Source organism: Pristiophorus japonicus, chromosome 11 (assembly GCF_044704955.1).
Source record: "Pristiophorus japonicus isolate sPriJap1 chromosome 11, sPriJap1.hap1, whole genome shotgun sequence".
Taxonomy (NCBI): domain Eukaryota; kingdom Metazoa; phylum Chordata; class Chondrichthyes; family Pristiophoridae; genus Pristiophorus; species Pristiophorus japonicus.
The window spans coordinates 34,037,003-34,059,331 of NC_091987.1; the positions used below are offsets into that span (position 1 = coordinate 34,037,003).

The 22,329-nt window shown below is 44.9% G+C and overlaps 1 protein-coding gene across 5 annotated transcripts in view; it reads left to right on the forward strand.

Moving 5' to 3' along the window:
* Positions 1-22,329, forward strand: part of LOC139276009 (cilia- and flagella-associated protein 47-like) — a 1,107,008-nt gene that overhangs the window by 335,435 nt on the left and 749,244 nt on the right. For all 5 annotated transcript variants that reach the window (XM_070893331.1, XM_070893333.1, XM_070893335.1 and 2 more), the window contains exons 24-26: positions 1,612-1,712; positions 1,845-2,007; positions 9,367-9,565. In XM_070893331.1, the coding sequence (XP_070749432.1) occupies positions 1,612-1,712; positions 1,845-2,007; positions 9,367-9,565 (463 nt within the window). The remainder of the gene's footprint in view (positions 1-1,611; positions 1,713-1,844; positions 2,008-9,366; positions 9,566-22,329) is intronic.

Genomic DNA, 22,329 nt, shown 5'->3' on the forward strand with positions numbered 1-22,329 from the left:
ATTGTATGTCGAATCTTCAAATTGGACGTCTTTGATCCCTTTGTTTCAAATGCCGATCCACTAACGGCCTTCGATAAGAGGTTAAGTAGTACCATGAACAATGCCAGAGGGAGAGAAGAACACCACCGATGATTCTGAGAAACTCCTATTTCATTTGGTATAGTGTGCCTTTAAAGGCTTTCAATTGTATGCTATAAAGCCACTTATCTGGGCCTGACTTTCTGTGGTCTAATCACAACAGATATATGTAGGGGTTTGACTTCTGTGCAATATAGAATTGTTGGCCTGAGCGAGAACACTGACGTTGGTGCGTCTATCCTGCCAATGGATTTGCAGGATCTTGTGGAGCATGCTCTAGCATTTTGAGGTGTCCGCTGTATATAGTCCACGTCTCTGAGCCATATCGGAGGGCGGGTATCATTACTGCCGTGTAGACCATAAGCTTGGTGGCAGATTTGAGGCCCTGGTCTTCAAACACTCTCTCTTCCTTAGGCGACCGAAGGCTGCACTGGCACACTGAAGGCCTGCCCAGCATCGAAGCATTGACCACACTTGATCAACTCCGTTGGGCGGGCCACACTGCCCGCTTGCCCGATACGAGACTCTCAAAGCAAGCACTCTACACGGAGCTTCGACATGGCAAGTGAGCCCCAGGTGGGCAAAGGAAATGCTTCAAGGACACCCTCAAATCCTCCTTGATAAAGTGCAACATCCCCACCGACACCTGGGAATCCCTAGCCCATGACCGCTCAAAGTGGAGGAAGAGCATCCGGGAGGGCGCTGAGCAGCTCGAATCCCATCGCTGAGAGCAAGCAGAAACCAAGCATAGTCTGCGGAAGGAAAGTGCGTCAACCCAGGCTCCCCACCCACCCTTTCCTTCAACCACTGTCTGCCCCACCTGTGACAGAGTCTGTAGGTCCCGCATTGGACTCTTCAGTCATCTGAGAACTCACTTTTAGAGTGGAAGCAAGTCATCCTCGACTCCGAGGGACTGCCTATGATGATGATGATAGAAGTGTACTTCCCAGGCTGGTTTGAGGAAGGATATTTTGTCAAACAATTGCTAAACCATCCTGGATTTGTTCTTGGACAAATTATCCTGATCTCCAAATAGTTTGCTGTTTCCTGTATATACACAATGCATTGACTTCCCCAATATACCAATGTATCCTTCTGTCAGTTATCAATGTATATCTCTATAAATACCATGTAACAAACAACAATGACTGTGAAACATATGTAAAAAACATGTATTTGTGCAAAATAAAATTAAATAATCGAGAGAAAAACAGTCTTCAAATAAAAAAAGAATGTGTTCCATCCCCTAGCACTGATCAAGTCCAAAGTTGCCTTTAAAAGTTATATATTTAGAAAATTTGTGCTGACGGTTTTAAAATCTCTCCCGATTATTTATATTTCTGCTTGGGTTGTGATAAGTTAATTCAGCATAGACCGAGAATCAAATCTGAAATTTTCCTGATCTGTAGATTGTTGTATATTTAATTGATTTAATATGTGTTGCTATTTATTTAGCTTTTTTTTGCTTTTGTTGATATATTTTCACTTTATTCATTTTTTGCATTGATTAAAATTGTTAAATTCATCTTTCAGCACTTAGTCCACCACTTGAACTCTCAACTACCAAGGTGGAGTTTTCTCTTCTACCAGGATACAATGATTTGGGTGCTATTGCAGCAGATCCATTCGTAAAGGTTCAGTAGATTATCACTACTATGAATAGCTCTAATTTTATTTTTCAGTACTTCATACTCTTTGTATTCTTTTGAAAAAATAGTATTGGCAGAATTTTTTATGATTGTATTTATTTTTGTGTAATTTTGCAGAAAATTGAGATAGAAAACATTTCCAACAAAGAGATAAAGTGGATGTTGGATTTGAACAGTCAAGAAAACACAACTCTTGAAGAAGGCATTTTCAGAATCTATCACTACAATGGAAGTCTTAAACCAGGCCAAAGACACTGCATTACAGTTGGCTTTTGCCCACGTAGGTATTTGCAGTAAAATTGGTCGAAAACTATCAATTTTATATAGTAGCTATCTAAAAAGTCACAACTGTATAATAATTCAGATTCTGACCTGTGTTAAGGGATTCATTTCTCTTTCAGAACCACCTAAAACAATCTCAAAAGTAGTTGCTGTAATCAGGTTTCATTGCATATAAATTCATCATCTATTTTGGTTTATATATTGCATTTATTGTTCTTGAGAAGAACCATATGGAGCTAGACTTTCCCTAAAGCCCCCCACCACCCGATTGCCGCCCAGAAAGACTGCTAAGATTCGGCAAATAACGCTGACGAAAATTTGCATAAAAAAGGTAAAAAATACCGCCTGGCGAGAAAATGGATCATACACCAAGTTTCTCGCCGGTTTTTCGGCGGTTATTCGGCGGTTAAAGGCGAAACTAGGTAAAATGGGCAGTTCTTACCGGAATGGACTTAAAATTTAGTCCGAGACTGCGGTTGGGCCGAGGGAGGGGGGAAAACTCAAAAAATATTTTTTCAATGAAACAAAAAATAAAAAGTTAAAAAACATTCTTAAGACACTTTTTAACGTAATCACCATTATAGAATTTAAAAAATAATTATAAGAAACCTTTAACTTACCTGTCTTTGCAGGGTACTCACCTACCGCAGCTTTTCGTGGGCGGTTTCCTCAGCGGTGCGTATGGGCCCCCGTTGAGGCAAAACTTAGATCGTGGCGGTTTTCTCGGCAGTGCACACGGATGCAAGTGGGTGGTTTGCTCCCCAGCGGTATTTTCAAAATGTTGGTGGAACTCTTTAAAAAATAAAGAGGAAACTTTCGCCGGGCGGTTTTTCACCAAAAAACAGCTGCACCGCCGAGAAAACCGCCGAAAATGAAGGCGAAAGTTTAGTCCCATATATTTACTTTTGAATCAGTTATTTCGTAGTCCTTAAATCATAGAATCATAAAAATTTACGGCACAGAAAGAGGCCATTCAGCCGATTGTGTCTGTGCCGGCCAAAAAAGAGCTATCCAGCCTAATCTCACTTTCCAGCTCTTGGTCCGTAGCTCTGCAGGTTACGTCACTTCAAGTGCATATCCAAGTACTTTTTCAATGTGATGAAAGTTTCTGCCTCTACCACCCTTTCTGGCAGAGTGTTCCAGACCCCACTACCCTTTGGGTGAGAAAAGTTCTCCTCAACTCCCCTCTAGTCCTTCCAACAATTACTTTAAATTTATGCCCCTTGGTTACTGACCTCTGCTAAAGGAAATAGGTCCTTCCTATCCACTGTATTTATGCCTCTCATAATTTTATACACCTCAATATTGTCTCTTCTCAGCCTCCTCTGTTCCAAAGAAAACAAGCCCAGCCTATTCAATCTTTTCTCATAGCTAAAATTCTGCAGTCCTGGCAACATTCTTGTAAATCTCCTCTGTATCCTCTCTAGGGAAATCACATCTTACCTGTGATGTGGTGACCAGAACTTTACGCAGTATTCTGGCTGTGGTCTAAATAGTGTTCTATACAGTTGAAGCATAACTTCCCTACATTACAACAGTGTCTACACTCCAAAGATTCTTCATTGGTTGTAAAGTGCTTTGAGATGTCCGGTGGTTGTGAAAGGCTCTGTGTCTGTCTGTAGGTGTCTGTCTGTCTTTCTTTCTACTGAAGTGCTTTTCATTGTATTGGTCTAACTGTATGAAGTTTGCTTATTTAATCGAGGCTGTACAATGTTGTATAAAAACAATTAGATAAAGTAAATTTTCATACAAAGTACTGTCTGGAAGGGAAGAGGAGAAAGCATCATTTCCATCTGAAACTCTGTCAGCTACAACCAATACTAACATTACAAAGGTATATGCTGACTTAGAATTAATTGAATGTCTTTCAATATTGTAGCAAAGTTTGCTGTTTTCAGTACACTACACAACCAAAGTACCCTCAAGATATAAATTGTGCTGTCAAGTATTTGATAGTCTATAACTATTGTTAATGCACTGCATCCATCCATTAGGATTATGCATGATCGTATCATTTTAAACACATGAATCATGTTTCCACTCCGTCTGCTTTTCTTCAACGAAAACAAGTTTATTTCTGAGCCACCTCTTACAACTTATCATGTATGTATGCTTGGGTTTACTAGCCACCAGGTAGCGCCACTGTCGGAGGTCATTGGGCTGTGCGCATGTGTGTGCGGCCCAGGTATAAAAGGCCAGCCATCTTGTAATGTAATCACTTTGGATCCTAATAAAGTAGAGCCAGGTTTGTACCTGTTCGGAGTTTACAGTATTCAGTTATTGCATACACAACATTTGGCGATGAGGTAACAAGAATCTTTGCAAGCAACAATGAGTACAAATGGAATTCTGGAGCGATTTGTGGAGGGAGAAGGTTGGGCAAACTTTGTAGCCCACTTGAACTAGTACTTCGTGGCCAAGAAAATGGAGAAAGAGGCAGACGCAGTTCGATGCTGGGCGGTTCTCCTCACGGTTTGTGGTCCGAAAATCTATGGACTCATAAAGAATCTCCTCTCGCCCTTAAGTCCAATGGACAAGGACTATGAAACATTGTGTGCTCTGGTACGTAAACATCTCAAACCAGATGAAGGCATCATCATCTCAAGATATTGATTCTATACGCACGTTCGTTGTGAGGGCCAGGATGTATCGGAATTCGTTGCCGACCTAAGACGTCTAGCTGGACTGTGTAAGTTTGAAACTGCATTGGCAGACATGCTGCGGGACTTCTTTGTAATCGGCATCAACCACGAGATGATCCTGCGTAAGCTACTGGCGGCGGAGAAGCTGGATTTAAGCAAGGCCATCACGATTGCCCAATTATGCATGACGACGGACAAAAGCTTAAAGCAGATATTATTGAAAAATCGGAACTCGGCAAGTACTGTACATAAGATAGTATCGTCGTTTGCATATGGCAGGCCCTACCCGACTGCATACGCAAAACCTGTGGCTGCTCAAAGTCTGCCAACAGGAATGAATCTGAACTTACCGTGTTGGCATTGTGGGGGAAATCATCGGCATCATCAGTGTCGGTTTAAACAGTATATTTGTAAAGGCTGTTCGAGAGTGGGGCATCTCCAGTGCATGTGTCCGTAACTGAGCAAGCATTCTGCGACACACCACGTGGAGGATAATGACCAGTCTAGAACAGATCCGGATATGCAATCCGGGATACCAGAGGAGGAAGTGTATGGACTGTATTTGTTCTGAACAAAGAGCCAACCGATAATGATTAATGTAAAACTTAATGGTGTGCTGATATCGATGGAATTGGACACGGGTGCGAGTCAATCAATAATGAGTCAGAGGACATTCGACAGGCTGTGGGATACTAAGGCTGTGAGGCCTAAGCTGAGTCCAGTCAATGCCAACTTGCGTACGTACACTAAAGAAGTCATAACGGTGATTGGCAGTGCAGTAATCAAGGTGTCGTATGATGGTGCGGTTCATGATTTACCGTTATGGATTGTTCCAGGCAATGGTCCAATGCTGTTCGGCAGGAACTGGTTAGAAAAAATCAAATGGAACTGGAACGAGATCAAAGCGTTGTCGTCAGAAGAGGATACTCTATGTGCTCAAGTGCTAAGCAAGTTCCCCTCGCTGTTTAAACCAGGCATCGGCAATTTCACGGGAGCCAAGGTGCAGATCCACGTGGACTCGGATGCAAAACCCGTCCATCATAAAGCTCGGGCAGTTCCGTACATGATGAGGGAGAAGGCCGAAATCGAACTGGACAGACTCCAGCGTGAAGTGATCATATCACCGGTCGAATTTAACGAATGGGCCAGCCCCATTGTTCCCGTGTTGAAAAGTGATGACACTGTCAGGATTTGTGGAAACTACAAGGTTACGATCAACTGAGTTTCAAAACAGGATCAATACCCGTTACCGAAGGCTGATGACCTGTTTGTAACACTAGCCGGAGGGAAGTCATTCACAAAACTGGATCTGACGTCAGCCTACATGACACAGGAGGTGGTTGACACGTCGAAGAAACTTGCATGCATCAACACTCAGAAAGGACTGGTTATCTACAACAGGTGCCCTTTTTGGAATTTGCTTGGCTGCAGCCATATTTCAGAGGAACATGGAGAGTCTACTGAAGTCCCAGAACCGTCGTGTTCCAAGATGACAGGTCGTGAATCTTCCAAACATCTGAACAACCTGGACAAAGTGGGACTCAGAATGAAACGCTCGAAGTGCGTCTTCATGGCACCGGAAGTCAAATTCCTGGGGAGGAAAATTGCTGCTGTCAGTATCAGGCCTACCGACTCGAAAACCAAGGCCATCAAAAATGCACCCAAGCCTCAGAATGTGACGGAGCTGCATTCGTTCCTTGGTCTACTCAACTACTTCGGTAATTTCTTACCTAGATTGAGCACCTTATTAGAACCACTGCACAAGCTGCTAAGAAAAGGCGACAACTGGGTTTGGGGTGCGTCTCAAGATAGAGCTTTTGAGTAACCTACTAATCTGCTTTGCTCTAATAAGCTGCTGGTACATTATGATCCATGTAAGCGTCTAGAATTGGCCTGTGATGCTTCGTCATATGGAGTTGGTTGCGTGCTCCAACAAGCAAAATTACAACCTGTCGCATATGCTTCAAAAAGTTTGGCAAAGGCGGAAAGAGCCTACAGCATGGTCGAGAAAGAAGCACTAGCCTGTCTGTATGGGGTTAAAAAGATGCATCAGTACCTGTTTGGTCTTCGGTTTGAACTGGAAACAGATCACAAGCCACTCATTTCATTGTTTTCGGAAAACAAAGGTATCAATACCAATGCATCGTCCCGCATCCAGAGGTGGGCTGACATTATCTGCCTATGATTATGTCTTTCACCATAGACCTGGCACTGAGAATTGTGCCGATGCATTGAGCCATCTGCCGTTGCCCACACCAGAGGTGGAAACGCCACAACTGGCAGACCTACCGTTAGTCATGGATGCTTTTGAAAGTGAAGGAACCCCTGTCACGGCCCAACAAGTTAAAACCTGGATCAGCCAGGACCCAATATTATTGGTTGTGAAACGTTGTATCCTTAGTGGTGATTGGTCTGCCATACCCAAGCAAATGTGTGAGGAGACCAAACTTTACATCTATCGCAAAGACGAACTATCCATTCAATCAGATTGTATACTGTGCGGTAATCGTGTTGTTATGACCGAGAAAGGCAGAGAGAAATTTGTGCATGATCTACATAGCACGCATCCCTGTTTTGTCATGATGAAAGCCATTGCCAGGTCTCATGTATGGTGGCCTGGAATTGACTCCGATCTGGAATCATGTGTGCATCAGTGCAACACTTGCATGCAGCTTAGTAAAGTACCAGCGGAATCGCTGCCGAGTCTGTGGTCGTGGCCATATAAACCATAGTCCAGAATCCACATAGACTTTGCAGGTCCCTTCCTGGGAAAGATGTTCTTAGTTGTGGTGGATGCTTATTCCAAGGCATGTCATCCAGCACATCCACAGCTACCATTGAGAGCCTTCCTGTCATGTTTGCTATGCATGGTCTGCCTGGCATCGTTGTAAGCGACAACGGATCTTGCTTCACCAGTATGGAGTTTCAAGAGTTCATGAAACTCAATGGTATCAAACATGTGAGGTCAGCACCATTCAAACCTGCATCCAATGGACAAGCAGAGCGTGCGGCTCAAACCATCAAGCAGAGTATGAAACGTGTAACTCAAGGTTCACTGCAAACATGCTTGCCACGCATATTGCTTAGCTACAGGACAAGACTCCATACACTTACCGAGGTCTCCCCTGCTGAACTATTGATGAAGAGAAGTCTCAAGACCAGGATCTCTCTTGTCCACCCTGACTTGAATAATCGTGTCGAATACAGACGTCAAAGTCAGCAAGGGTATCATGATCGCGCTACTGTGTCACGCGATATTTCTATCAATGATCCTGTCTGTGTACTGAATTATGATCAAGGTCCAAAATGGATCGCCGGTACTGTTACGGCCAAGGAGGGTAACAGAGTGTTTATCGTTAAGCTCAAGAATGGGCAAACACGCAGGAAACATGTCGATCAGATAAAGCTGTGGCACACGGATGAACCAGAACAGTTTGAGGAAGACACAATCAGTGACCAACCAACCTACCCTCAGTCATTGGAGGACTCCGCTGTCATCAATGCATCTGGACTTTCAATCACTGACATGGTCAATGAATCTGGACTTTCAATCCCTGACATGGTCATTGCCTCTCCTATCAGATCGGCTACCCAGCCCCCAGTCATAACAGACTCAGAATGCTCGCCCAAGGCTGGAGTTGAACTGAGACGTTCAACTCGGGAGCGGAAAACCCTGGACCGTCTCAATTTGTAAAAAGACCGATACTAATATATTAAAGAGGGATATTGTCATGTATGTATGCTTGGGTTTACTAGACACCAGGTGGCGCCACTATAGGAGGTCATTGGGCTATGCGCACGTGTGCGTGGCCCAGGTATAAAAGGCCAGCCATCTTGTAATGTAATCACTTTGGGCCCTAATAAAGTAGAGCCAGGTTTGTATCTGTTCGGAGTTTACAGTATTTAGTCTGTGAGTTATTGCATACACAACACAACTTATAGCCATAAATCCCAGAACCATCTTTGTCAGTCTCTGACTCTCTCCAGTCATCAATGTCCATTGAATGTAGATGTCTAAAACTAAACTCTCTATTCTAAACATTGGTTTGCCAATGTGTTATACTGGGGTGTTTCCACTTTCAATCAACTGCCCTCAAGATAACCATTTATAATCAATCTCCTATCCCTTGGCATCCTTGCCAATTTGCTGAGGTCACTTTCAGTGCTATCAATCTCCCTTATACTGGCCACAAAATTTGGTGTCATCAGCAAATTTTTCAATATTATTAAAAGTATCCTGTTTTGTATTATTTATGAATACTGTAAACTGCAAGGGATCCAGATTCGATTTCTGCAAATTTTTTTCCCACTCTACTACTGCTTTATATGGACAAGTATTTAAAATCAATTAATTACTTTGCCAATAATTTTAAGAGCCTTTATTTGCTTCATAAACCTCACATATGGAAATTTACTAAATGCTTTTTGAAAATCCAAGTAGATTATTAGATTACTTTAACTTACCCATTCATTTACTTCCCTCAAAGAATTTCGGTGGATTTTTGAAATTCTGACTTCGTGTTTTTCCCATTGCTGCTGTTAGACTTAATGGCATGAAACTTTTTATCTGTGATTCACTGCTGTTTTGAATATTATTGAATGTTTGCTATTCTCTCCATGGGGGATGGGGTGCGGGTGGGGTGTCGACAATGTAAATCATTTTTATTATACTTATATTACCTGCAAAATTATTTCTGTGCTTGTATACTTTTCAGAATGCCCAGGCAAATACATGAGTGAAATACCCATGTATCTTAATGAGGACAGAACCAGCCCATACCAAGTAATTTCTCTGTCTGGGATTATACACACCCCTGAATTGATTATTGATCCCTCTTTTGTGACCCTGAACACAGTTCCTCTGGGCACAGAGACAACAGCGACGGTCCGAATTACTGCTTTGAACTATCTAAGGTTTGAACTTTAATTTATACTCATTTCATTTACTCTGCTGTTAGCACTAATCTTAACATCATTAGTATCGTTATTCTATTGAGTTCATAAGATGACAAACACTGCTGTAAAATAAACCAGAGACAAAAATAAAATCTGAGAATGATTGAAATTTGAAATAGAGCAATAAATGCTAGAAATAATACCAGAGCCATCAACATCTGAAAGAGATACAATTAACATTTCAGGTGCAGATGTTTGTCAGAAGTGTTAACCGAAATGTTTACCTAGCTTTGCTCTTTGAAAGTTTTATGTACTTGTGTATTACAGCACTTTTTATTTTTATGGTAAAATACATCTGGATGTCAGAAAATGAGTAGTAAATTGAAATTTAATTTTGCAGTTGGTTCACGTGATATTTGATGTTACTGCTTCCAACTATTCATAATCTTCATCAAAATCCTCTGAATGGCTTGCACTTAAGAACATAAGAACATAACATAACAAATAGGAGCAGGAGTAGGCCTCCAGCCTGCTTCGCCATTCAATAAGATCATGGCTGATCTGATCATGGACTCAGCTCCACTTCCCTGCCCACTCCTCATAACCCTTTACTCTCTTATCGCTCAAAAATCTGTCTATCTCCACCTTGAATATATTCAATGACCCAGCCTCCACAGCTCTCTGTGGCAAAGAATTCCATAGATTTACAACCCTCTGAGAGAAGAAATTTCTCCTCATCTCAGTTTTAAATGGGCGGCCCCTTATTCTAAGACTATGCCCCCTAGTTTTAGTTTCACCTATGAGTGGAAATATCCTCTCTGCATCCACCTTGTTGAGCCCCCTCATTATCTTATATGTTTCAATAAGATCACCTCTCATTCTTCTGAACTTCACTGTGTATAGGCCCAATCTACTTAACCCATCCTCATAAGTCAGCCCCCTCATCTCCGGAATCAACCGAGTAAACCTTCTCTGAACAGCCTCTGATCCTTCCTTAAATAAGGAGACCAAAACTGTACACAGTACTCTAGGTGAGGCCTCACCAATACCCTGTACAGGACCTCCCTGCTTTTATACTCCATCCTCCTTTCAATAAAGGCCAACATTCCATTTGCCTTCCTGATTACTTACTGTACCTGTAAACTAACTTTTTGTGTTTCATGCGCAAGGACCCCCAGGTCTCTCTGTACTGCAGCACTTTGCAATTTTTCTCCATTTAAATTATAATTTATTTTCTATTATTTCTGCCAAAGTGGATACTTCTTGTAAATAACCATACGTTTAGTGTCAACATTTAACATTGCAACTGTTTATGTAAACATTTATAATAGAAGAACTCCATAGAAACATGTCAAAATTTCAACATCCTTATTTGTTGCTGAACACTCGAATCATTCAAAATGTTTAAAAAAAAAGATTTTTAAGAGCTAGAAATTCAGCAGCGCCCCATTAGGGGTGTCACTTTTTGAAAATGAAATATTAGCGCCAGGCGCTAATGATTCTCAGCTTCCAGGATATTAGCACTCGAGGAAAGAACTGGAGAGCTAAATCAAGCGCTAATGATCTCAGTAGGGCGCTACAGGGATGCTACCAGCAGAGCGATAATGAATTTCAGGTGCAATGCAATCGGGAATGATAATTCATACTGGCTCCTTCTAGCTCTTAAAGAGGAGGTTGCATCAATGTACAGATCCTCATTATCAGCATGGCTGGCTATGAAGTCAACCTGCAATCAACTCAATCATCTGATCGCAATGGCTGATCCCACTCCCAGGGAGGGAGCTCGTCGTTTCATGGATGAGGCATTGGAGGCATTGGTCGTGGGAGTGAAGCGAAGGAAGGCAATGCTGTTCCTGGCCACTGGAAGGAGACCATTTCCCCAGGTCTTCAGGGCAATATGGAGGGAAGTGGCCCAGGAGGTCTTGGCCAGTAGTGTGGTCATACGCAGCCTGACACAGTGCCGGAAGAAACTCAACAACCTCACTCGGATGGTTAAGATGAATATATGCTTCAACAGGTCATACATACCAGCACCTGAACCTCAGTCTGTACACAATGCACAAAGCACCACACCCCCACCAAACATCTGCACTTACTCAAACTCACATCCACATCTCACGCCTTGCCTACAATTACAACTATTCAACTATGACACGCATATCTCCCAAACGCATAGCCGGACTCTGTCTCACACACATTAGCAGACCAAGATGTCCCACAATAGGAGGAAGCAGCAGAGACCAGGCGGGGGTGATGCACAGCTCCAGCAGCTTTCAAACCTTGAGGAGCGAGTGCTGCGACTCATTAGGCAAATGGTGGTGGGCGCCATGGCAGTCGGTGACCCTGTTGGGGGTCAACAATGGTATCTTCTTCTCTCATCCCACTTCCCACTCACATCACAATCCTTTTTCAATTTCCAGCTCCTGATAATGTCTGCATTCCTTGCTCCATTCCTGCCTCCTGCCCTCACCTTAACGTGAGTCTTGTGCCTTAATGCTTTCAGATAATCAGCAACTAGATGAGCAATCTGTCTCTGAGCCTCCCACTGAGAGTGAGGAAGGAGAAGAGGAAGACGAGCAAAGCACCTCATCACAGCATCTCTCACCCGCAGGCACCACCTCAGATACTGGCACTATGCGATCTTTAGAAGCAAGTTTAGTAGAAGGGTCTGCACTGGGTGTTGCACCGGGGACTGCAGCAAGGCCAAGGGGAAAGGGTAGCTCAGGAGCCAGCTCCCTGGAGGGAGAGTTCGCACGCAGGTTCTGCTGCATTGGACTCAGATGAGAACCCCAATGAAGACGTGTTCACAAGAAGGGTCATGGTCATGGTCATGCACTCTGAGAGGTTAGGTGCATTAGCAAGGGTGCCCGAGAGCCTCTTGGTAATGGTAAAGAGCATGGAGGAGTCCGCCTCCAACATTGCACAGAGTTCTGCGCACACCATGGAGCCCATCTTTGCAGAGGATGGTGGACCCCCAGAGATACTGTGTGGATCCAGACCACATAACGCACGTCATGGGCGATGTGGCAGCTTCCACTGCAGTTCAGGCGGAAATGACACAATGTCTTGGTGCTGTAATGCAGTCAATGCTTGCTGGCATCGAATCTCAAGACTGCTCGCATGCAGTCTTAGCTGGTTGCCACGTAAGCTCTGACTGCTGCCATTGTCGCTGGGTCCACCACAGTCCATGGGGATCTCATGGTGTCGCATCAGCCCACCAATCTGTGCTCCAGCAGATGGTAGGGATGCTGAGGTGCTGCCCCTGGAGAGTGGCAGTGGATCAGTAGAGGAGGAACCTGCTGTCCTCTCTCAGGATGACAGCATTCCTGATCCCAGCACTGCCATTCTGCCATTGCACATATCACTGCCCGTCATCCAACCAATCCAGGCTGTCGCCTCCCAGGTGTTGCAGTGTACAGCCGGGCCTTCCAGGCCTACAGCTGGTCAAAGCGTCCTGCAAGGCCATCTGTAGTCTTTGGCACTGACACAGCAGCCTTCCATCAGCCGTGCTATAGCTACTGGGGAGACACTACGTAGGAGCAGTAGATTAGGAAAAGGCACTACAAAGAGGGGAAGTAGGGGTTTGCACAAGAGTGATTAGTTAATATTGTTGTTGTATATATGTGGTTACTGAATTTGGATACATTTATTATTGGAATGTTGCAGATTTGGGTGCTGTGTTTGATTTCAGCTTTGAGGTATGCTATGGAATGAGAAATTAATGCAATGATGGGGGCATTCAGAGCAATTGCGAAATGGCCGCGAATCACTGAAGCACTCAAAGACCCTGCAAAGAAAGCCCTATTCATCCAGCGCCTCACAGCCAACCTCCAATGAACCGGAACCGCTGAGTGTCCATAGTGCCCGGTTTGCCCTCAAGTCTACCATAATTAGCACCTGTGAAGAGACTCTTAGTTACTCTACCAGAAAACATCAAGATGAGAACGACCTGAAGTTCCAGGAGCCAATAAACTGCAAACTCAAGGCATTTTTGAATTGGAAACAACACCACAACTCGAGTGAAAAAAAGCAGACCTACAGACAATTGAAGGCCAAGGTCCAACCAAAAACTTGTGACCTAAAGAACAGATGGTGGGTGGAAAAAGCGCAGAAGATCCAGCAACTAGCCGACAACCACGACGTGCGTGGCTTTTTATTTTAGCGGAGTCAAGACCACCAATGACCAAAACACTCAAGGTTCTCTTCCACTGAGAGCTAAGAATGGAGAGGTGCTCATCAAGGACAGAGAGGCAGTCAGTGCATGCTGGAAGGAGCTCTTTGAAGGTCTCCTTAACCAAGACTCTCTCTTAGACATGAGTGTCCTTGACTCCACAGAATGCTACCCGCCACCACCTCAGCACAATCCCAGCCTGGCATGAGGTTGAGCAGGCCATCCGACAACTGAAAAACAACAAGGCCTCAGAAGCAGATGAAATCCTCGTCGAAGTACTAAAGCATGGCGGAGAAGTACCCGGCGCGAATCCATGATCTCATCTTGCTTATCTGCAAGGAGGAGAGCATGTCAGGGGATTTCAGAGATGGCGTAATCGTGACCATCTTCAAGAAAGGTGATAAGTCCGATTGCAGCTTCCCTGCTGTCTGCTGCAGAGAAAATTATCGCAAGAAATCTCATCAGCCGTCTCTTCCCAGTGGCTGAAGAGCTCCTCCCAGAGTGGCAATGCAGATTCCGCTCACTAAAGGGCACAACGGACATGATCTTCACCTCACGACAAATCCAAGAAAAATGTAGGAAGCAGCATCAACCTCTGTACATGGCTTTCTTTCAACTCACAAAGGCCTTTGACTCTCTCAACCGTGAGCAATTATGGAGTGCCCTCCTCAAATTCGTCAATCCTCAAAAATTTGTCACCATCCTCCGCCTGCTTCACAATGACATACAAGCCGTGATTCTTACCAGCGGATTCACCACAGACCCAATACAAGTGCAGACCGGGGTCAAGAAAGGCTGTGTCATCGCCCCAACACTCTTCTCAATCTTCCTCGCTGCAATGCTTCATTTCACCTTTAACAAGCTCCCCGCTGGAGTGGAGTTAATCTACAGGACAAGTGGGAAATTATTCAACCTCCATCGCCTCCAGTCGAGTACCAAGATTGTTCCAACCTCTGTCATTGAATTACAGTATGCAGACGACGCTTGCGTTTATGCACACTTGGAGGCCAAACTCAAAACCATCGTTGATACCTTCACTGAAGCGTATGAGAGTCTGGGCCTTACATTAAACATCTGTAAGACAAAGGTTCTCTACCAACCTGCCCCCACCACACAGTACTTCTCCCCGATTATCAAGATCCATCACGAGACCTTGGACAGCATGGATCACTTTCCATACCTTGGGAGCCTCTGTCAGCAAGGGCAGACATCGATGATGAATCCAACACCACCGTCAGTCTGCCAGTGCGGTCTTCGGACACCTAAGAAAAAGAGTGTTCGAAGTCCAAGATCTCAAACCCAGCAACAAGCTCATGGTCTACAGAGCAGTAGTGATACCCGGCCTCCTATATGCTTCAGAGACATTGACTATGGACAGTAGGCGCATCAAAGCACTGGAGAAGTACCACCAATGCTGCCTCCTGCAAATTCACGAGAAGGATAGGTGCACCAACGTCAGTGTTCTCTCTCAGGCCAACTTCCCCAGCAGTGAGGCATTAATCACCCTCGATCAGCTTCAATGGACGGGCCACATAGTCTGCATGCCCGATACTAGACTCTTGAAACAAGCCCTTTACTCCGAGCTACGTCACAGCAAGCTAGTCCCAGGAGGGCAGAGAAAATGCTTCAACGACACCATCAAAGCCTCCTTGAAAAAATGTACCAGCTCCGACTCTTGGGAATCCCTGGCCCAAGACTGCTCAAAGTGGAGGAGAAGCATCCGAGAAGGCACCGAATACTTCGAGTCTCTTCGTCGGGAGCACGCGGAATCTAAGTACAAACAGCGGAAGGAGCGTACGACAAATCAAGCACCCCACCCACCCATCCCTTCAAACACCATCTGCCCCACCTGTGACGGAAACTGTAGATCACGCATTGGTCTCCTCAGTCACCTTAGAACTCATTTTAGTGTGGAAGCAAGTTATCCTCGACTCCAGGGGACTGCTTAAGAAGAAGAAGATAGGCCAGTCAGCCTAACCTCGGTGGTGAGAAAATTAGTGAAAAAAATTCCGAGGAACAGGATAAATCTTCATTTAGAAAGACACTGTTTAATCAAGGACAGTCAGCATGGATTTGTTAAGGGAAGATCATGTCTGACTAACTGGATTAAATTTTTTGAGGAGCTAATAAGGAGGGTCAATGAGAGTACAGCGTTTGATGTAGTGTATATTGATTTTAGCAAGGGTTTTGATAAGGTCCCACATGGAAGACTGGTCACGAAAGTAAAAGCCCATGAGATCCAGGGCAACGTGGCAAGTTGGATCCAAAATTGGCTTAGAGGCAGGAAGCAAAGGGTAATGGTTGCTGGGTGTTTTTTGACTGGAAAGCTCTTTCCAGTGGGTTTCCGAATGGATCAGTACTTTTTGTGGTATATATCAATGATTTAGACTTGAATGATGGGTGTATGATTAAGAAGTTTGCAGGTGATACAACAATTGGCTGTGTGGTTGATAATGAAAAAGAAAGCTGTAGACTGCAGGAAGATATCAATGAACTGGTCAGGTGGGCAGAACAGTGGCAAATGGAATTTCATCCTGAGAAGTGTGAGGTAATGCATTTGGGGAGGGCTAACAAGGCAAGGTAATACACTGAGCAGTGTAGAGGAACAATGGGACCTTGGAATACAGGTCCACAGATCCTGAAGGTAGCAGGCCAGGTAGATAAGGTGATTAGGAAGGCATATGGAATACTTGCCTTTGTTAATCGAGGAATGGAATTCAAGAGCAAGGAGGTTATGCTTGAACTGTATAAAACACTGGTTAGGCCGCAGCTGGAGTACTATGTGCAGTTCTGGTCACCACATTACAGGAAAGATGTGACTGCACTAGAGAGGGTATAGAGGAGATTTACAAGGATGTTTTCTGGACTGGAGAATTTTAGCTATGAGGAAAGATTGGATAGGTTGGGTTTGTTTCCTTTGGAACAGAGGAGGCTGAGGAGAGATCTTATTGAGGTGTATAAAATTATGAGGAGCCTAGATAGAGTGGATAGGAAGCATCTATTTCCTTTAGCAGAGGGGTCAACAATCAGGGGGCATAGATTGAAAGTATTTGGTAGGAGGTTTAGAGGGGATTTGAGGGGAATTTTTTTCACCCAGAGGATGATGGGGGTCTGGAACTCACTGCCTGAAAGAGCGGTAGAGGCAGAAACCCTCACCACATTTCAAAAGTACTTGGATGTGCACTTGAAGTGCCGTAACCCACAAGGGTACGGACCAAGAGCTGGAAAGTGGGGTTAGGCTGGATAGCTCTTTGTCTGCAGGTGCGGAAAAAATGGGCTGAAATGGCCTCTTTTCATGCTGTAAATTTCTATGATTCTATTACCTTCACTGACCTTGACAGGTGATTGAACTTTTTCCTGCACAGCTCTGCCATTCTTGCGACAATTGACATGCTCACTGCTTCTGCTATATCTGTTCACACCCTCTTCTTTATCGCATGTGAGTGCTGCGATATTGAGGAGTTAATGAGCTGGTGCTGTGTCACCTCCACCTCATCCTGAAGATCTTCCGGACCGCCTTGTTTTATGAATCAATCTTTTTGCGAATGAGAAGGGAAAAGTTAGACACAGTTAAGACCCTCATCAGAGCAAATGAAATGAATTAGGACAGAGAGCTACATATTACTTATCTTGCAATGTCGAACCTCAATTGGAAAGAACTATTTTTCCTCCACTTGTTTAGCCTCCCCACCCTAGCACGTTGAAGACCTGTGTTCCAATGATGTTTTAACTACACTTGGATATTGCACTGATTTTATGCTCAGGTTTATAATAATTTTGCAAGGATACTTGGGCGCAATATAATATCAGCAAAAGTGGCACAGCTTTGAGCACAACTACCTGATTAAGCCCATGGAGGAAACTCCAGGCCCGGACACCTGCAACATTTTGTCCACCTTTTTGCTTTGTATCCTCAGCTTTAAAAATGGTAAGGGATAAAAGATAAATACATACTAGGTAAAGGAATATACTCATGTATTTGTTTTTTTTACTGTATTCACAGAATAATGGATTGATGGTGGAATTTGATCCCCAAAGCACCAGTAAAAATGCCACAATATCTTATAATAAAATAATTTGATTTATTCAGTCAACATAAATCAGTGGCTCTAATGTTATGCTCTCCATGCATAACACTCTTATTACTATGAAACAGCATATCCTCCAACTTTGCATTTCTTTATACTGATAGATTCTCCTGACTAATTCAGTATTGGTGAGGCCACACCTAGAGTACTGCGTACAGTTTTGGTCTCCTTATTTAAGGAGGGATATATTTGCATTGGGGGCAGTTCAGAGCAGGTTCACTAGGTTGATTCGTGAGATGAAGGGGTTGACTTATGAAGAAAGGTTGAGCATGTTGGGCCTGTATTCATTGGAGTTTAGAAGAATGAGAAGTGATCTTATTGAAACATAAGATAATGAGGGGGCTCAACAAGATAGATGCAGAGAGGATGTTTCCACTCATTGGGGAATCTAGAACTAGGGGCCATTGTTTCAGAATATGGGGTCACCTATTTAAAACTGAGATGAAGAGGAATTTCTTCTCTGAGGGTAGTAAATCTGTGGAATTCTCTGCCCCAGAGAACGATGGAGGCTGGGTCATTGAATATATTTAAGGTGGAGATAAATAGAATTTTGAGCGATAAGGGAATAAAAAGTTATGGGGAGTGGGCAGGGAAGTGGAGCTGAGCCCATGATCAGATCAGCCATGATCTTATTAAATGGCGGAGCAGGCTCGAGGGGCCAAATGGCCTACTCCTGCTCCTATTTCTTATGTTCTTCTGTTCTTATTGTTATATATGTAAACTTGTATTTACTCTGTACAGCTACCAGAGGGCTCATCCCCTGGAGTCCCAAGGAATCCCATAATCCCTTGGGAGCACAGGTATTTAAGGAGGCTTCACAGGTTGGAGAGGCACTCTGGAGACCTGCAATAAAAGACTATGGTCACACTTTACTTTGAGCTCACAGTGTTCAGTATGACTCTTTCTCCATACATTACAACTGGTGACGAGATACAGATAGCGAACCCAAAGATGCAGAGAACAGTGAGCATCCTGGAGAAATTCTCGGAGGGAGATGATTGGGAAACTTTTGTGGAGCGACTCGACCAATACTTTGTGGCCAACAAGTTAGATGGGGAAGAGAGCGCTGCCAAACGAAGGGCAATCCTCCTCACCGTCTGTGGGGCACCAACGTATGGCCTCATGAAGAATCTGCTCACTCCAGCGAAACCCACGGAGAAATCATACAACGATTTGTGCACACTGGTCCGAGAGCATTTGAACCCGAAGGAAAGCGTTCTGATGGCGAAGTACCGGTTCTACACTTACAAGAGGGCTGAGAGCCAGTAGTGGCGAGTTATGTCGCTGAGCTAAGATACCTTGCAGGCCATTGCAAATTTGCAGGACATTTGGAGCACATGCTCAGAGACTTTTTCGTACTTGGCATTGGTCACGAAACCATACTTCGCAAACTTTTGATTGTAGAGACCCCAACCTTGAGTAAGGCCATAGTGATAGCCCAGGCGTTCATTGCCACCAGTGACAACACCAAGCAAATCTCTCAGCACACATGTGCTGCTACAAGTACTGTGAACAAAGTGATGTTGTTTTCGAATCGTAACGTACAGGGCAGGTCACACATAACTGCAGCTACACGTCCGCAGATGTCACAGAGTCCATCATCAATGGTGATGAATGCAAAGCCATTAACACCTTGTTGGCGCTGCGGGAGTGATCATCGTTTCCATTCATGTCGATTCAAAGAGTACGTTTGCAAGGGCTGTGGAACAATGGGACACCTCCAATGAGTGTGCAGGTAAGCTGCAAAGCCTGTTAAACCTGCAAACCACCATGTTGCAGAGGAGGACAGATCCATGGAGGATCATGACGAACCAGAGCCTCAGATCGAGGAGGCAGAGATGCATGGGGTGCACACATTCATCACGAATTGTCCCCCGATAATGCTGAATGTTGAACTAAATGGACTCCCGGTGTCAATGGAGCTGGACATGGGTGCGAGCCAGTCCATCATGGGCAAAAAGACTTTCGAAAGGTTGTGGTGCAATAAGGCCTCAAGGCCAGTCTTAATTCCAGTTCGCACAAAACTAAGAACTTACACGAAAGAACTGATTCCTCTAATCGGCAGTGCTACTGTAAAGGTCTCCTACGAGGGAGCGGTGCACAAGCTACCACTCTGGGTGGCACCGGGCGATGGTCCCACGCTGCTTAGCAGGAGCTGGCTGAGAAAGATACGCTGGAACTGTGACGACATCCGAGTGCAATCGCCCGCTGACGACATTTCGTGTACCCAGGTCTTAAACAAGTTTCCTTCGCTGTTCGAAGCAGGCATCGGGAAATTCCAAGGAGCAAAAGTGTAGATCCTTCTAATTCCGGGGGCACGACCCATCCATCATGAGGCGAGAGCATTACCGTACATGATGAGAGAAAGGGTAGAGATCGAGCTAGACCAGCTGCAACGAGAGGGCATTATTTTCCCGATCAAGTTCAATGAGTGGGCCAGTCCTATCATCCCAGTCCTCAAGGGAGACGGCACCTTCAGAATCTGTGGCGATTACAAAGTAACTATCAATCGTTTCTCTCTGCAGGACCAATATCCACTACTAAAGGCCGATGACCTCTTTGCAACGCTGGCGGGAGGAAAGACGTTCACGAAGTTGGATCTGACTTCAGCCTACATGACGCAGGAACTGGAGGAATCATCGAAGGCCCTCACCTGCATCAACAGGCACAAAGGTCTTTTTGTTTATAACAGATGCCCGTTTAGAATCCGATCGGCGGTGGCGGCGATATTCCAGAGAAACATGGAAAACTTACTGAAGTCGGTTGTACACACCGTGGTTTTCCAGGATGACATCTTGGTCACAGGTCGGAACACAGTTGAACATCTGCAGAACCTGGAGGAGGTTCTTAGTCGACTCAACCGCGTGGGGCTCAGGTTAAAACGCTCGAAGTGCATTTTCCTGGTGCCTGAAGTGGAGTTCCTGGGAAGGAGGATTGTGGTGGACGGCATTAGGCCCACCAACATGAAGACAGAGGCAATCGAGAACGCACCGAGGCCATAGAATGTGATGGAGCTGCGGTCGTTTCTGGGACTCCTGAACTACAATGGTAACTTCTTACCGGGTCTCAGCACACTGTTAGAGCCACTGCATTTCTTACAATGAAAAGGGGACAAAAGCCAAGAAAATGCCTTTGTAAAAGCGAGAAAATTGTTATGCTCAAGCAAATTGCTTGTGTTGTATGATCCATGTAAGTGTTTGGTACTAGCATGTGATGCGTCGTCATATGGCATCGGGTGTGTATTGCAACAAGTTAATGATTTTGGGAAACTACAACTGGTTGCTTATGCATTCAGGAGTCTGTCTAAGGCTGAGAGAGACTTCAGCATGATTGAGAAAGAAGCATTAGCGCATGACTATGGGCTAAAGAAAATGCATCAATACCTGTTCGGGCTAAAATTCGAATTGGAAACTGACCATAAGCCACTTATATCCTTGTTCTCCAAGCGTAAAGGGATCAATACCAATGCATCGGCCCGCATCCAGAGATGGGCGCTCACATTGTCCGCATACAACTAAGCCATCCGCCACAGGCTAGACACAGAAAACTGCGCCGATGCTCTCAGTAGGCTGCCATTGCCTACCACGGGGGTGGAAATGGCGCATCCCACTGATCTCGCCATGGTTATGGAAGCATTTGAGAGTGAGCAATCACCCGTCACTGCCCGACAAATCAAAACCTGGGCAAGCCGGGACCCCTTATTATCTCTAGTCAAAAGCTGTGTGCTTCACGGGAGCTGGTCCAGTGTCCCAGTGGAAATGCAAGAAGAGATAAAGCCATTCCAGCGGCGCAAAGATGAAATGTCTATACTGGCAGACTGCCTTCTGTGCGGCAATCGAGTAGTCGTCCCCAAGAAGGGCAGGGACACCTTCATCAATGACCTCCACAGTACCCACCCAGGCATCGTAATGATGAAAGCGATAGCCAGATCTCACTTGTGGTGGCCCGGTATCGATGTGGACTTAGAGTCCTGCATTCACAGATGTAATACATGCTCGCAGTTAAGCAATGTACCCAGGGAAGCGCCACTAAGTTTATGGTCTTGGCCCTCCAAACCATGGTCTAGGGTACACGTCGACTATGCAGGCCCGTTCTTGGGTAAAATGTTCCTTGTGGTTGTAGACGCATACTCCAAGTGGATTGAATGTGAGATAATGTCGGCTAGCACATCCGCTGCCACTACTGAAAGCCTGCGGGCCATGTTTGCCACACATGGCCTACCCGATGTCCTGGTGAGTGACAACGGGCCATGTTTTACCAGTGCTGACTTCAAAGAATTCATGACCCATAACGGGATCAAACATGTCACATCTGCCCCGTTTAAACCAGCGTCCAATGGTCAGGCAGAGAGAGCAGTGCAAACTATCAAGCAAGGCTTGAAGAGGGTAACTGAAGGCTCACTGCAGACTTGCCTATCCTGAGTCCTGCTTAGCTACCGCACGAGACCCCACTCACTCACTGGGATCCCACCTGCTGAACTGCTCATGAAAAGAGCACTTAAGACAAGGCTCTCGTTAGTTCAC